The sequence below is a fragment of the Pristiophorus japonicus genome, chromosome 2 (genome assembly GCF_044704955.1).
Source record: "Pristiophorus japonicus isolate sPriJap1 chromosome 2, sPriJap1.hap1, whole genome shotgun sequence".
Classification (NCBI taxonomy): domain Eukaryota; kingdom Metazoa; phylum Chordata; class Chondrichthyes; family Pristiophoridae; genus Pristiophorus; species Pristiophorus japonicus.
Genome location: NC_091978.1, coordinates 178,067,819 through 178,083,260, shown reverse-complemented (window position 1 = coordinate 178,083,260; position 15,442 = coordinate 178,067,819). Strand labels below are relative to the sequence as shown.

The 15,442-nt window shown below is 43.9% G+C and overlaps 1 protein-coding gene across 3 annotated transcripts in view; it reads left to right on the top strand.

Moving 5' to 3' along the window:
- The window catches only part of pgm2 (phosphoglucomutase 2), a 140,229-nt gene that overhangs the window by 82,855 nt on the left and 41,932 nt on the right, over positions 1 to 15,442 (top strand). For 2 of the 3 annotated variants that reach the window (XM_070870526.1, XM_070870528.1), the window contains exons 10-11: positions 3,200 to 3,293; positions 7,306 to 7,435. In XM_070870526.1, coding sequence (XP_070726627.1) covers positions 3,200 to 3,293; positions 7,306 to 7,435 — 224 coding nt within the window. Of the gene's footprint in view, positions 1 to 3,199; positions 3,294 to 7,305; positions 7,436 to 12,439; positions 12,607 to 15,442 lie in introns of those variants that run through there. The other variant, XM_070870529.1, reaches the window with a different exon arrangement.

Below are 15,442 nucleotides of genomic sequence, written 5' to 3'. Positions count from 1 at the left end.
CGGGTCAGTCGCTGGGGGGGGGTTGCGGGTCTCGGGGGAGCGGGTGTCGGGTCGGGGGGGGTTGGGAGCGGGTGTCGGGTCGGGGCGGGGGGAGCGGGTGTCTGGTCGGGGGGGTGGCGGTGGGAGCGGGTGTCTGGTCGGGGGGGGAGCGGGTGTCTGGTCGGGGGGGGTGGCGGTGGGAGCGGGTGTCTGGTCGGGGGGGGAGCGGGTGTCTGGTCGGGGGGGGGCGCGGTGGGAGCGGGTGTCTGGTCGGGGGGGGAGCGGGTGTCTGGTCGGGGCGGGGGGGGAGCGGGTGTCTGGTCGGGGGGGGAGCGGGTGTCTGGTCGGGGGGGGGCGCGGTGGGAGCGGGTGTCTGGTCGGGGTGGGAGCTGGTGTCGGGTCGGGGCGGGGGAGTGGGTCTCGGGTCGGGGCGGGGGGGGAGCGGGTCTCGGGTCAGGGCGGGGGGGAAGCGGGTGTCGGGGCCGGGGCGGGGGGGGAACGAGTGTCGGGTCTGGTCAGGCGGGGAGCAGGAGCTGGCCGTGGGAGGAGCCCCAGTGAGGCCATTCAGCCAGGGCTAGGGGCTGCATGCTTCAGGCCCCTCCCACACAGTTCGGCGCCTGGAGCTACTGCACTTGCGTGCCGACTGTAGCGCGCATGTGCAGAGGTCCCGGCACTGTTTTCAGCGCCGGGACCTGTCTCTGCCCCCCCACAGCTCGTGCTGGCTGCGCCGAGGGCCAGAGGACCTGTAAGTAGGTGCAGAATATCGAGGATTTTTTTAGGCGCCGTTTTAGGCGCGAAAAACGGGCGCCCAGCTCGGAGGGGTGCCCGTTTTTTTTCTTGTGGAAACTTGGGCCCTTTGTGTCCGCCTCACAAACTTGCTTTCCCACTCATCTTTGTATCATCAGCAAACTTGGCTACAGTACACTCGGTCCCTTCATCCAAGTCATTAATATAGATTGTAAATAATTGGGGCCCCAGCACCGATCCCTGTGGCACTGTGGTTACAGTTTACCAACTGGAAAATTACCCATTTATCTCGACTCTCTTTTCTGTTAGTTAATTATATGTACTCGACAGCCTTAGTTTAGTTGTTTAATAATCTTAGAAAATTGCAGCATGGCTTATTGCTTCTGAATCCATGTTGAGCATTACACTTTGTGCTCTTTAAATGAGTGGCCGCTTCTATTTCACTATGAAACACTTTTCCCACTACAGATGTTGGCCCAACCGGTTTATATTTTCCAAGTCATGTCTTGCTTTACTTTTGAATATGCTACAAGTGTACGGACCAAGAGCTGGAAAGTGGGATTAGGCTGGATAACTTTTTCGGCTGGCATAGACATGATGGGCCCAAGTTTCCACATGATTTGCGCCTGATTTTTAGGAGCAACTGGTGGAGAACGGACTATCTTAGAAATCGCAATTCTCCACATTTTTTTTTCTGCAGTTCTAGTCAGGTAGAACAGTTCTACTTTTGAACAGAATTTTTTTTTCAAAAGGAGGCATGTCCGGCCACTGACGTCTGATTTGAAAGTTTCCACAGTGAAAACGTACTCCAAACTAACTTAGAATGGAGCAAGTGAAGATTTTTGTAGAACTGAAAAAACCTGTTCTACACATTAAAAAATCAGGCGCAGGTTACAAATTAGGCGTCCAGAACGAGGTGGGGGGGGGGAGGGGGGGGAAGGGAAGTCATTAAATTCTACAATAAATCGTTATTTATACTTATACAAATATTATTACAAATAAATCCAACCTGAATAAAAATTTATAAGCAAAGAAAAGATTAAATAAACCATCTTCCTACCTGTGTGAAAGTGCTTCAGCCAGGAAGAATGCAGCAGCAAGCCTCACAAAACGAGGCAGCCGTTCCCGAACGCGGGAGGGAGGGAGGGAGGGAACCGACCGCTGACTGAACGCGGGGGGGGGGAGGAATCCGTTCCACACGGGCGACGGGCGGGCGGGAGGGAGGGAAGGAGACAGAAGGCTGCAGGATGCCTCAGAAATTGAGGAGCCATTTCCCGACGGCAAAAGGGGGAGGTCGTCGGGAAACGGCTGCCTCAACTTTCTGAGGCTTCCTGCAGCCTTCTCAGTGCTGATGTGCTGATGGCAATCTGCTTTTATTAAAAAATGTTCAAAAACTAAACAGCTACAAAGAACGACAAAAATGGCCGAGTGCCAATGTTTCCTTCACACTGCGCGTGCGCGAACGCTCCAATGCGCACGCGCAGCGTTGCCGGCAGGAAAAAAACTAATTTAAATAGTACCCGCCCCCTCCCACTTACAAAATTCGGCGCGAGTGTAGGCTCCACCCCCCCTGGGCGCCGCGCCAAACAGACAAGGAGCTGCAAAGCGCTCCAGAATCGCGAGTTTTTTTTCAGGCGCCGTTTTAGGCGCGAAAAACGGGCGCCCAGCTCGGAGGGGCGCCCATTTTTTATCGTGTGGAAACTTGGACCCGATGTGTTGAGTGGCTTCCTTCTGTGCCGTAAATGCTATGATTGTATGATCACTGAAAGGGAGACTGCTGTGCCCATTCAGAGCCAGTGAGTACTTCATGTGGCATTGATTGCATTCACAGAACTGTTTATGGCCTGGACAATCATAAGAACATAAGAAATAGGAGCAGTAATAGACCATTCGGCCCCTTGAGCCTGCTCCACCATTCAGTGAGATCATGGCTGATCTTCTAGCTCTACTTCACTTGCCTGCGCTATGCCCATATCCTTTGATTCCTTTAATATCCAAAAATCTATCAATCTGTGTCTTGAATATACTCAACGACTGAGCTTCCACAGCCTTCTGGGTAGAGAATTCCAAAGATTCACAACCCTCTGCGTGAAGAAATTTCTCTTCATCTCAGTCCTAAATGGCCGACTCCTTATTCTGAGACTATGATTCCTGGTTCTAGACTCCCCATCCAAGGGAAACATCCCTGCATCTACCTGGTCAAGCCCTGGAAGAATTTTGTATGTTTCAATGAGATCACCCCTCATTCTTCTAAACGCTAGAGAATATATCCCACACATTTATCAAGACAATAGAATGGATGAAGATGACTAAAATACGATGGCAAAAATAATTATCCTCTCTCCTTCCGGCCCCCCAACACCCTAAATTTTAAAAAAGTTTAATTTTGGTAAAGATAGAAACAGTTTTTAATTACCACTGGCAGCATAGTGTTTCAAAGAGTGATAGATTCCAATTATGTTTTTTCTTTCAGGAAACCTTAACAGGCTTTAAATGGATGGGGAACAAAGCTAAAGAACTTATAGATAAGGGCAATACAGTGCTTTTTGCCTTTGAAGAAGCAATTGGTGAGACTTATTAACCACTGTTGTTTCCAGCTTACTCTATGTTTCAATATACTGTATATATTTTGGGTTTCTCCTGCACAATCAACGCAACAAAACATGGAAATAATGCGCCTAACTTCGTGGTCTATATGACGGTGTACTCTGAGTACGCCATTGTACCGCTTTTGAAATTGACCACAATGCACTAAATCTCAAACTTGTGGTCAGTCAAGTTCCAAATAAACAGATGCTATGCTGCAACTGTCACTTCCTCATTCAAATAAATGTATGGCGAAAAGTTGGGCTAATTGCCCATCTATTGCGAGATAATTATGCTGACATTTTTTAAGGCTGGCCCAAATGGCACAGGAAACCTGTTGCACAGTGTAGGGACTGGAGCAGAAATTGTATTACAAATAGATCTGTAACAGACAATGCTATAATGAAAGATTTGTTTTAAGAGGTTTCACAATGAAATGTTTGTAAGCACACTAAATAAAACATTAAATGAGTGGTTTGTAAATTGTTTTAAAATGAGAAATTAATAAAGTCAATCTCCTCCGTTTCCTGATTAGCTAAGAGTCAGGAAGTGAAAGGAGCACTGCCCCATGTGATCCCAGGTTCGCATCTGCACAGCAGTGCACTCCTGGACTCAGTGGGGCACTATGCTGGGCACAACTCTGCCGCATTTGAAAGCAAATTCTCGAAAGGAGATTTGCATGAGTGAAGTGCGGATTTCCTCAACGATGCCGCTGACCCAAATTCAAGGCCATTATATTCTCAATACTCTGTGCAACTTTTGAAGGGGTTGCAGAGTTGTAAAGGTTTTGCAATGAAAGAAGAAGGTTCATAAAACTACAAACTACAAACTTGTCAGCAAAATTTGGGAATGTCTTTGTGACAGACAATACCGATATTTGTAATGTGTAAGACCAATGCAAACTCCTGTTTCTTATGTTCCTCATATCTAATAAGTGCTCAGCTTGAATTCTATTGAATTGACTTTTAGTACTGTTCTATAACATTGAAGTAACATTATTAAATAAAATTGATAATTGAGTACTTAAGAACTGCACAGGCAGCTTGTTCAATATTAAATAAAAAGTTTGTCTTTTAAGTCCTCCCACCCAAATACTGAAAGAACTGTAGTGCTGCCACATCATTGATTATTTTGAGGGAAATTATTTTTTTTTGAGTCACCTTAATGGTAACTTATGATCTATACTTGCTCTACTTTATTTGAACATTTGTGTTCATGCTGTTCATACTCCCATCACGTCAATCGCAGATAAAGCCATCTCTGACCACTTCCTCGTATCGCTCTTCACCCACAACCCCTTCCCCCAAACTTACTTCCTTCTGTGTCTGCCCATAGATAAAACTTTCTCCCAACCATCTTATAACTACACTTATGAAATCCCAAATATCCAGCCTCTGGTCCTCCATTCACCACAACATTTCTGCAGCTACCGATCTGCTCATCCACAACCTCACCACCACCTTTGATGCCCTAAACTTTATTAAAACAATTACCCTCTCTCACCTTGGCTGTTCCCCCTGGTACGGCCCTCATCTTTGCTCCCTTAAATCCAAGAGATGCAGACTTGAACAGACATGTTGGACAACTGGTTCAGCCATTCGCCACCAGATCAGGCTGGACCACAAAGCATTATCGGATCCTGCTCTCATCTGCCAAAACTGTTCACTGTTCCAGAATCATTATGGATTCTGTTCTCTACTGTTAGCCATCTTCTTACATCCCTCTCCCTTGTCTCCTCCACCCTCACCTCCAACAACAAGTGTGAGGAGCTCATGGACTTCTTTATCTCTAAGATTGAAACCATCCGTTCCGCTGCCTCTGCTACTTCCCTTCCTTCCCTAGCTCACTGGGCCAAACATCCTCTAAGGTTCCCCCCGCTCCAGCCCTGAACTCACATCTTTCTCCAGTTTCTCTCTGATCTCCCCTCATGACCTCTCCGAGCTCCATGAGACCCACTTCCTGCTCCCTCGCCCCTATTTCCACCAAACTGCTGACAACCCAACTTCCTTCTCTGGCTCCCATGTTAGCTGACATTGTTAATGGTTCTTTCTCCTCAGGTACTGTCCCCCTCTCCCTCAAATCTTCTGTCATCACCCCTCCCCTCAAAAAAAAAAACCCTTGACCGTCCTTGCAAACTACCTCCCCATCTCCAACCTCCCTTTCCTCTCCAACGTCCTTGAACGTGTTGTTACCTCACAAATCCGTGCCCATCTTTCCCACAACTCCATGTCTGAATTCCTCCAATCCGGTTTCTGTGCCTGCCACAGTACCGAAACGGCTCTCTTCAAAGTCACAAATTATATACTTTGTCACTGTAACAAAGGCAAACTATCCATTCTCGTCCTTCATCGACTTGTTGACCACTCCATCCTTCTCCAACGTCTCTCCACCGTTGTCCAGCTGGGTGGGACTGCACTCACCTGGTTCCATTCTTATCTATCTAATCGTAGCCAGAGAATCACCCAAAATGGCTTCTCTTCCCGATTCCGCATCATTACTTCTGGTGTCCCCCAAGGATCTATCGTTGGCCTGCTCCTATTTCTTATCTACATGCTGCCTCTTGGCAACATCATCCGAAAACATTGCATCATTTTCCACATGTACACTGACGATGCCAAGCTCTACCTCACCACCACTTCTCTCTACCACTCCACAGTCTCTAAATTGTCAGACTGCTTGTCCAACATCCAGTACTGGATGAGCAGAAGTTTTCTCCAATTGAATATTGGGAAGACCGAAGCCATTGTTTTCGGTCCCCGCCACGAACTCTATTCCCTAGCCTCTGACTCTATCCCTCTCCCTAACATCTATCTGAAGCTGAACCAAACTGTTCCCAACCTTGGCATCATATTTGACTCTGAAATGAGCATCCGACCATGTACCGCAGCAAAGGACCACCTATTTCCATCTGTGTAACATCGCCCTGTCTCCAGCCCTTCCTCCGCTCATCTGCTGCTGATACCCGAGTCCATACCTATGTTACCTCTAGACTTGACTATTCCAACGCACTCTCTGCTGGTTTCCCACTTCTACTCTATGTAAACTTGAGGTCATCCAAAATTCTGTTGACAGTATCTAACTCGCACCAAGTCCCTTTCACCCATCACCGCAGTATTCGCTGAAACCTACATTGGCTACAGGTTAAGCAACGTCTCGATTTCAAAATTCCCATCCTTATCTTCAAATCTTTCTGTAGCCTCACCCCTCCCTATCTCTAATCTCCAGCCCACAACCGCCCCCCCCCCGCCCCCCACGTCCTCCCACCCCTATATATCTGCGCTACTCTAACTCTGCCCTCTTGAGCATCCCTGATTATAATTGCTCAGCCATTGGTGGCTGTGCTTTCTGTTGCCTTGGCCCTAGGCTCTGGAATTCCCTCCCTAAATCTCTCCGTCTCTCTACCTCTCTTTCCTCCTTTAACATGCTCCTTAAAACCTACCTCTTTGACCAAGCTTTTGGTCATCTACCCTAATTTCTCTGTGGCTCAGTGCCAATTTTGTGTCTTATAATACTCCTATGAAGCACCTCGGGATGTTTTACTATGTTAAAGGCTCTATATAAATACAAGTTATTGTTGTTGAAGAGTGGACTACTTTTCTTTGCAGGGTACTTACTGACCACCCTGTTCTATTGATGTCCCATGTAATCAGTTATCCCAGAGAAAGATCAATTAATGTTTCAGGTAATCCTTCACCAGAATTCAGTTCTGAGAGTTCTGATTTAAAAAGTTATCCCCAAAATGGACTTTTTTTGTTGTTGTTGACTCAATTGTGAATCTCCTGTTTTTATTCGACATTCAGCATTTGGCGTTTTCTATTTCAAATTCTCCCTTTTCCCACCAGTGTGACAGCGCTCACCTCAAACCTGAAAATATGGCAGACTGCTTTAGTGGAGGTCATTTATATTTGATTAAAAGTGCGTGTACTTGTCAGAAATGTGGGCAAAATAAAATAGGTTTATCTTCTAATATCCTTTTTTTCCTTTAAAATGTAGGATACATGTCGACTGAATTTGTCCTAGATAAAGATGGTGTCAGTGCTGCTGCTATTGTTGCAGAATCGGCCAGCTATTTGGCAACCAAGAATACCACTCTGTCCCAGCAGCTCAAAGCAATTTATGAAAAGTAAGTAGTAACATGATATATCTTCTGAATATATTCCCTTCATTTTATATTCAACTGCAAACTTGGCTTCTGCCTTCATGACTAGACTTCCCTTAACTGGTTTCCTAGTTGGAGTAACTTTCCATTATTCAATCGTAAAACAAATAGTGAACCACATAAATTGTTAGCTGTGTTACTTTTATAATTTTGAAAACCTTTGATTGTACGTTTTGCAGACATTTTTGCCTTTCCAGAATTTTTATTGTAATACCTTTTAGAAGTGATGAAGGTTCCAAACAAACCTATTGTAGCAGCTGTTAAAATGGCCCAAGAAAGTTGGAGAAGCAATTTAATATATTCTTGCATTCTACATATGTTTTGTCAGCATTTTCGAAGTTTAAATTATTGCATACGAGTGTGATATGCATGCTACATGGCCAGATTTGTTTAATTTAAGCTGGATGTTATGTATAAACCATTATAGAAATATTTGCTTTGCATAGCTTCTTAATCTTGAGTATGCAGTAAGTGGTTGCACAAACAAGGACATTCAGAGATTTGATTTTGTCTTCTAACTACACAATAACCACGAGAACCAATTGTTTAGTCACTTCCAGCTTGCTAATGATTTTTGATGGACTGTTAAATACTCAATCTAAAATAACATCTGCCTCCAGTAACCTACGACTGTGTTTTGTTACACAGGTCACTGACTATCCATACAGAATTACTTTTCCTCTTTCACTTTTATGTATAGTAGTATAGTATTAGGCAGTCCCTCGTATCGAGGATGACCCACTTCCACACCAAAAAGGGATGAGTTCACAGGTGTTTCAATGAGGGACCTGACATTCTAGATCCCGAACTACATACTGAAGGGTGGAAGGTGCCTGTGCGTAGATTCTTTTAACGTGGGGTGGCGTTGCCACCACACGGGCTTGACAGAGCTAGGTCTTGATCCAGTGGCAAGGGTTAACCAAGACGACTGGAGACCAAGCTCCGCTGCAAGGACCTAGTGCGCACACATGCTCCTACTATCCATGGATCGCAGTGTGGGCTGGCCCGTGCCTCTTCTGGGCCCCAAACCCTCGCCTCTCCTGGGCCCCGATCATGACACTCCTGGGTCCCGATCTCTCACTGCTCCTCCGTCCCAATCAAAAATGGAGCAGTCAGTAACAGGACATCAGTTAGTCTCCTCTTATCTTGGAGTCATCCAACCTGTTAACTCACCAGCGAGTTCACACTGGGGAGAGGCCGTTCACCTGCTCGGAGTGTGGGAAGGGATTCACTCGGTCATCCGATCTGCTAAAACACCAGCGAGTTCACACTAGGGAGAGACCGTTCACCTACTCAGTATGTGGGAAGGGATTCACTCAGTCACCCAACCTGCTGAGACACCAGCGAGTTCACAAGTGACTGCAGCGATTGGATTCTGCTGTTATTGCTGCTGTTATTCACATCCTAATGAATCGTGTTCATTCTGTTAGTTGGTGTTTGTTTCTGCTGATGTTAATAACCCTTCAACTAGGCTGGAGTTTAATATTTTTGATACCTCAAATAACAGTGTGTCGATATTTGATGTCTCCAAGATAAGAGGAGACTAATTGATGTCCCTTTTATGTATCCTTTACTTGGCCACTTTATCACTGTGATATAGAAATTTCCCATTAATATTGTATTAATGTTCCCTGTAGCCTCTTAAACAGCTGTCTGTACATTTCGAGCTGGTGGTAGATAGCTTTGACAGTTATTATTTGTTCCTCTTATTACTAATTACCCAAATTGTGTCAGCCCGCTCCCTTTCTGCCACTTTCATCCCTTCTAATAGTGCCAGTTCTCCCCAGCTCAAATTCTGATTGGAAAGCCAGCGCGGACACGATGGGTCGAAATGGCCTCCTTCCGTGCTGTAAATTTCTATGATTCTATGAAAGCAGCCTATACATACAACTCTGTTGTCTCTTAACTTACATTTTTTTTTAATAAAAAAAGTCCTGCACTATTTCTAATGGTCTTTGCATTAGCATTTAATCTTATCCAGAAGCAACTTATTTCCCTTAGCTGAACCTTTTATATTTGCATTTATTTTTCCCTGAGCAACAGCATTTCCTTCTTCCATTGGCCAGCAGTAACTATTGTGAATATACATTTACAGAGGAATCAACCCTCTAAATTAATCCCAATTACTGGCGAAGTTCCTATTTCTTAAAATTCCCCAGTTATTTATGGAGTGGTTTCTCTTCTCTTTATGCCATTTTAATAATCACTTAAAGATAAATGATGTTGATCTTTGATCACATCCTCCACATACCAGAGAACCTGGTTTTGTCCTGGAGAAACCACATACCTGGCATGCAGACATTGTGACATTGTAGATGGTCAGCTGCTCACACGTTGTGAAAAGCCCGCAAGTACCATGGTGCCACTTGTGTTTTTTTAACCAGGTAAAAAGGTTTTGTCCCATGCTTCTTGAATTGGATCTTTTATTGAGAATTTGGGGGAAACGACCTTTGGCTTCTCAGGAGAAGGTTAGCTTAGATAATTCCTATCGTCTTAAAGTGTATTTTATCTCCAATTGGCTGGTCTGTTTTCTTTTCAGTTTTTCTGGGTATTTAAGTATTAGCATCGACCAGCAAACCTCCATAACGAATGATGAACAAAAACATTGTTCTTTTCAGGATATGTACACAAATGAGACCATAAAATAAAACGTAGACACTATTGGCTGCTCATCAATGAACCCGAGGACAAGCTATGTTCAGGTCCCCTGGTGAGAACCATTGACTAAGTGCACAAAGTCTAAATGCCCATTTCAAAGAGATCCATAAAAACAGGCAAAACAATAGTAAAAAGAATAACATGAAGAGGCCTGAAACATACATTTGTAATTTACACTGACTATTGAGCTGCAGTCGATTGGGATGATTATTGATTCATGCCATATATTGCTTTCATCGAAAGAAAATTGATGCATGCTGAGCTGGGCCAGGCTTTAAATGCCAAAGAAAGTGCAGTAGCCTGTTGCTGATGGGTATTATCAGTACATCAAATGTGCCAAATCATGACCATGTTGCTTATCACATTTGCCTTGGGTTCTCCAAACGCACCCATAAACGGTGCTTGAATCATATCTTTGGTTATTGAATGCAAAAGCAGAAATGGCAGAACAGAAATAACGTATGATTCAAGAGCTGCAGATCACAATGTATTCATCCAAATCCAGGTGTTGCTGAACACTGGCAGACACTATCAAAATTTGCCCCACAGAGAATGTGTTGGCATTGATCTGCTCTGGGGACATATTGGCACCAACTGGAGCCAGAGACCAAAACATAAGTGACGAGGGTAACACTCTTGCATCAGTAATATCGAATCACCTTAGTACAAGGGGCTTGCCAAAAAAAAAAGATTCCAGGCACATCTTGAAAAGTGTCTTTAGTGCTTCCTAGTACTGCCAGGTACCATGTAAAACTAAATGGAAATGTCTCTAAGGATAATGAGAGGACTTTTAAAACTAAAAAGACTAGTATTTCCATAGCAAATTGTCTATCTGAAATGTCTCAATGCTTCATGCTCAATTAATTCCTTTCAAAGTGTTGTGTTGATATGTAAGCCAGTGCAACCGCCATTTTTCACCCAACATGTTTCCACAAATGGCAATGAAATGAATGAATAGTTGCTCTAGTTTTGGTGATATTGGTTGAGGAATGTTGGCTCGCGCGCAGCTCACTTCTACCAGCATTCCCTCCACAGTTAGTAACCACTATTCAGAGACGGAAGGTGGTCAGATTTCGAGAGCAGACCAGAATGAAGAATGGCTGAGTATTTGCATGAAGACTTCACTTTCCTACAGAAATCCATTTGACAAAAGCCTCGCTTCCTCCAGCATGGGCAATGACTAAATCTTCACAGCCGCTGGATCTTCGGGAAACTGCTTGAAAATGTACCCACCTAGGCACTGGAACACATCTGATGGTGGGGGGAGGAAGTAAGAGGAAAGATATAGTGAACCATGGAGTGAAAATGACTGCACAAAGCTTCAAGTTATGGAACTTGCTTGCTCAGGGTCCTCAGTCCTGAAATGGAGCCTTTCTTTCAGTTGTCATAAGATGTCTGCAGTAATTCTGGTCATTAAGTTATGAAAAAATATTCAAGCAAGTAAATTTATTTTTGTTGGAGAAAAGAAAGTTGAAGGGAGATGTGATGCAAAATAATAAAAAGTATAGATAATGTTCAAATAAAAAATTGTTTTACCGAGACAAGGAGCATAGGACCAGGGATGCAAGTACAAAATTCACAAGACATGATCAAGATTAAAGGTGAGAAAACGATAGTGTACAGGTTGAACAAATTGCCAGAGAAGGTAGTTGATTGGGGTCATTTGACACGTTTAAAGAGGAACTGGATCAAAGTATATTGAAAAGTGGAATTGAGGGGACACTGCTTTTGTTTTTTCAGAGGAAGCAAGAGAGTGTTTCTTGAAGAAGGGAGGTGTACAGCTGGTGATAGAGGAAAGCCCTTAATCAAATATGGTGGACTCTGAATGGAGTGTGCTTGATCAGCTGAATAGCCTTTTCTTACTCTAAATTTTCTTGTGTTCATATGTTACATAATGACTTTTGGGAAGTTTCTCGGCTCACGTCCCAATTGGACCATGGTACAGAGGCTTTGGGCATGCACTTAGAAGATCACCAGAAATTGCCCTTCAAGTAAACCAAGCTTCTGGGAACCAGAAGAGTCCATTTATAGTATCCTAACCACAGACTTGATATGTGGTTATTTTACTCCTGCACCATAAAGATCTCTAAAGACATTACATACATTTTTAAAGAATTTATCCTTGGCTGTCTCTTTAGTGTGGAGACAGGTTTATAGAAGTGTTCAAGTTAAAGCAAGGATGCCAATTTTCCTGGGATATTGTTTTCATGGGCTAGACTTTCCCCTTCATTTTTGGCGGTTTTCTCGGCGGTACTGCTCTTTTTCGGCAGAAAACCACCTGGCAAAAGTTTCCACTTCATTTTTTTAAAGAGTTCCACCGAAATTTTCAAAATACCGCTGGAGAGCAGACCGCCCACATGCACCTGCGTGCACCGCCGAGAAAACCGCCACCGTCCAAGTTTTGCCTAAGATCGAAAAAACCGGCCATGAAAAGCTGCCGGAACAGGACGATAGATAAGCAAAGTACCCTGCAAAGAAAGGCAAGTTAAAGATTTTTTAAAATTATTTTAAAATGCTTTCATGACGATTACGTTAAAAAGGGTCTTGAGAATGTTTTCTAAATTTTTATTTTTTGTTTCATTGAAAAAATTTTTTTGAGCGTTCTCCCCTCCCTAGGCCCAACTGCAGCCTCGGTCTAAATTTGAGTACATACCGCCCATTCTGGTTCAGACCATTTTGCCAAGGATCGCGTTTAACTGCCGAGAATCTACATGTAAGATCCATTTTCTTGCCGGGCAGTATTTTTTCCTTTTTTTTATGGAGTTTTTCGCCAGCGTTATTTGAAGAATTTTAGCGGTCTTTTTGGGCGGCAATCTGGCAGTGGGGAGCTTTAGGGAAAGTCTAGCCCCATATCTTCGCACTTGTTCTTTGGAGAATAGTCTAGGTATTGGAAGAATTCACAGGCTAATTAGCGGTCTTGACTGGTCACAATGCGAATGCTTCCTCCATAGCCGTAGCCATTTTTATGCCAGACAATAGGGTCGTTAGTCCAAAATGACAAGATGGTTATATGGGATTCCACAACCCATGCAATGAGGAGGGGGGCACCAACTAGACTGCAGTATCTCGCTGGATGTCAACCCAGAATTATGAGCCATAGCTCCAATCTCCACTAGCCGGGACTTCCTCAGAGGGATTCAAGTCCTGCATGTTCTGACTCAAAGTCGAGAATGTTACCACTATGACAAAGATTTGCTCCTCATTCTGGGATGTGGTACCAGTGTTGGAAATTGAACTTGGTGTGCAGAACATTTTTTGGCCATTGCATGTTTGTGATTCAACTGTATTTTCTGACTGAAGTTCATATGCTGTTTGTACATGTTTTTTTATTTGGCTTAATCTATGTTCAGTAGGTAAAATATATTTTCAAACTTTGAACACTGTCCAATCAGGCTTGAATATATTCTTGTAATGCTATATAAAGATGTGAAATAGTAATTGCATGCGGCAGCAATGGGAATCTATCTACTGGTATAAGAATCCAATTAGCTGTCAAGGATAGGCTGGTAAGATTTCAGGTGGTTATCCATTATTATCTATATCTGTTATCTTTGGGCCAAAAATAGTCACTCAAGAATACAATTATGGTGTGAATGTGAGCAGAAGATAGGAAAATAACCGTCCAAAAATACTATTGCTGATAGGTTTTCAAACTTGGAATGTACTGCAAGTTTTACAGGGTGACCATAATTTGGTGGAATTCTGCATTAGGATGGAGAATGAAACAGTTAATTCAGAGACCATGGTCCAGAACTTAAAGAAGGGTAACTTTGAAGGTATGAGGCGTGAATTGGCTAGGATAGATTGGCGAATGATACTTAAGGGGTTGACTGTGGATGGGCAATGGCAGACATTTAGAGACCGCATGGATGAACTACAACAATTGTACATTCCTGTCTGGCGTAAAAATAAGAAAGGGAAGGTGGCTCAACCGTGGCTATCAAGGGAAATCAGGGATAGTATTAAAGCCAAGGAAGTGGCAAACAAATTGGCCAGAAATAGCAGCGAACCCGGGGACTGGGAGAAATTTAGAACTCAGCAGAGGAGGACAAAGGGTTTGATTAGGGCAGGGAAAATGGAGTACGAGAAGAAGCTTGCAGGGAACATTAAGACGGATTGCAAAAGTTTCTATGGATATGTAAAGAGAAAAAGGTTAGTAAAGACAAACGTAGGTCCCCTGCAGTCAGAATCAGGGGAAGTCATAACGGGGAACAAAGAAATGACAGACCAATTGAACAAGTACTTTGGTTCGGTATTCACTAAGGAGGACACAAACAACCTTCCGGATATAAAAGGGGTCAGAGGGTCTAGTAAGGAGGAGGAACTGAGGGAAATCTTTATTAGTCGGGAAATTGTGTTGGGGAAATTGATGGGATTGAAGGCCGATAAATCCCCAGGGCCTGATGGACTGCATCCCAGAGTACTTAAGGAGGTGGCCTTGGAAATAGCGGATGCATTGACAGTCATTTTCCAACATTCCATTGACTCTGGATCAGTTCCTATCGAATGGAGGGTAGCCAATGAAACCCCACTTTTTAAAAAAGGAGGGAGAGAGAAAACAGGGAATTATAGACCGGTCAGCCTGACATCGGTAGTGGGTAAAATGATGGTATCAATTATTAAGGATGTCATAGCAGCGCATTTGGAAAGAGGTGACATGATAGGTCCAAGTTAGCATGGATTTGTGAAAGGGAAATAATGCTTGACAAATCTTCTGGAATTTTTTGAGGATGTTTCCAGTAGAGTGGACAAGGGAGAACCAGTTGATGTGGTACATTTGGACTTTCAGAAGGCTTTCGACAAGGTCCCATACAAGAGATTAATGTGCAAAGTTAAAGCACATGGGATTGGGGGTAGTGTGCTGACGTGGATTGAGAACTGGTTGTCAGACAGGAAGCAAAGAGTAGGAGTAAATGGGGACTTTTCAGAATGGCAGGCAGTGACTAGTGGGGTACCGCAAGGTTCTGTGCTGGGGCCCCAGCTGTTTACACTGTACATTAATGATTTAGACGAGGGGATTAAATGTAGTATCTCCAAATTTGCAGATGACACTAAGTTGGGTGGCAGTGTGAGCTGCGAGGAGGATGCTATGAGGCTGCAGAGTGACTTGGATAGGTTAGGTGAGTGGGCAAATGCATGGCAGATGAAGTATAATGTGGATAAATGTGAGGTTATCCACTTTGGTGGTAAAAACAAAGAGACAGACTATTATCTGAATGGTGACAGATTAGGAAAAGGGGAGGTGCAACGAGACCTGGGTGTCATGGTACATCAGTCATTGAAGGTTGGCATGCAGGTACAGCAGGCGGTTAA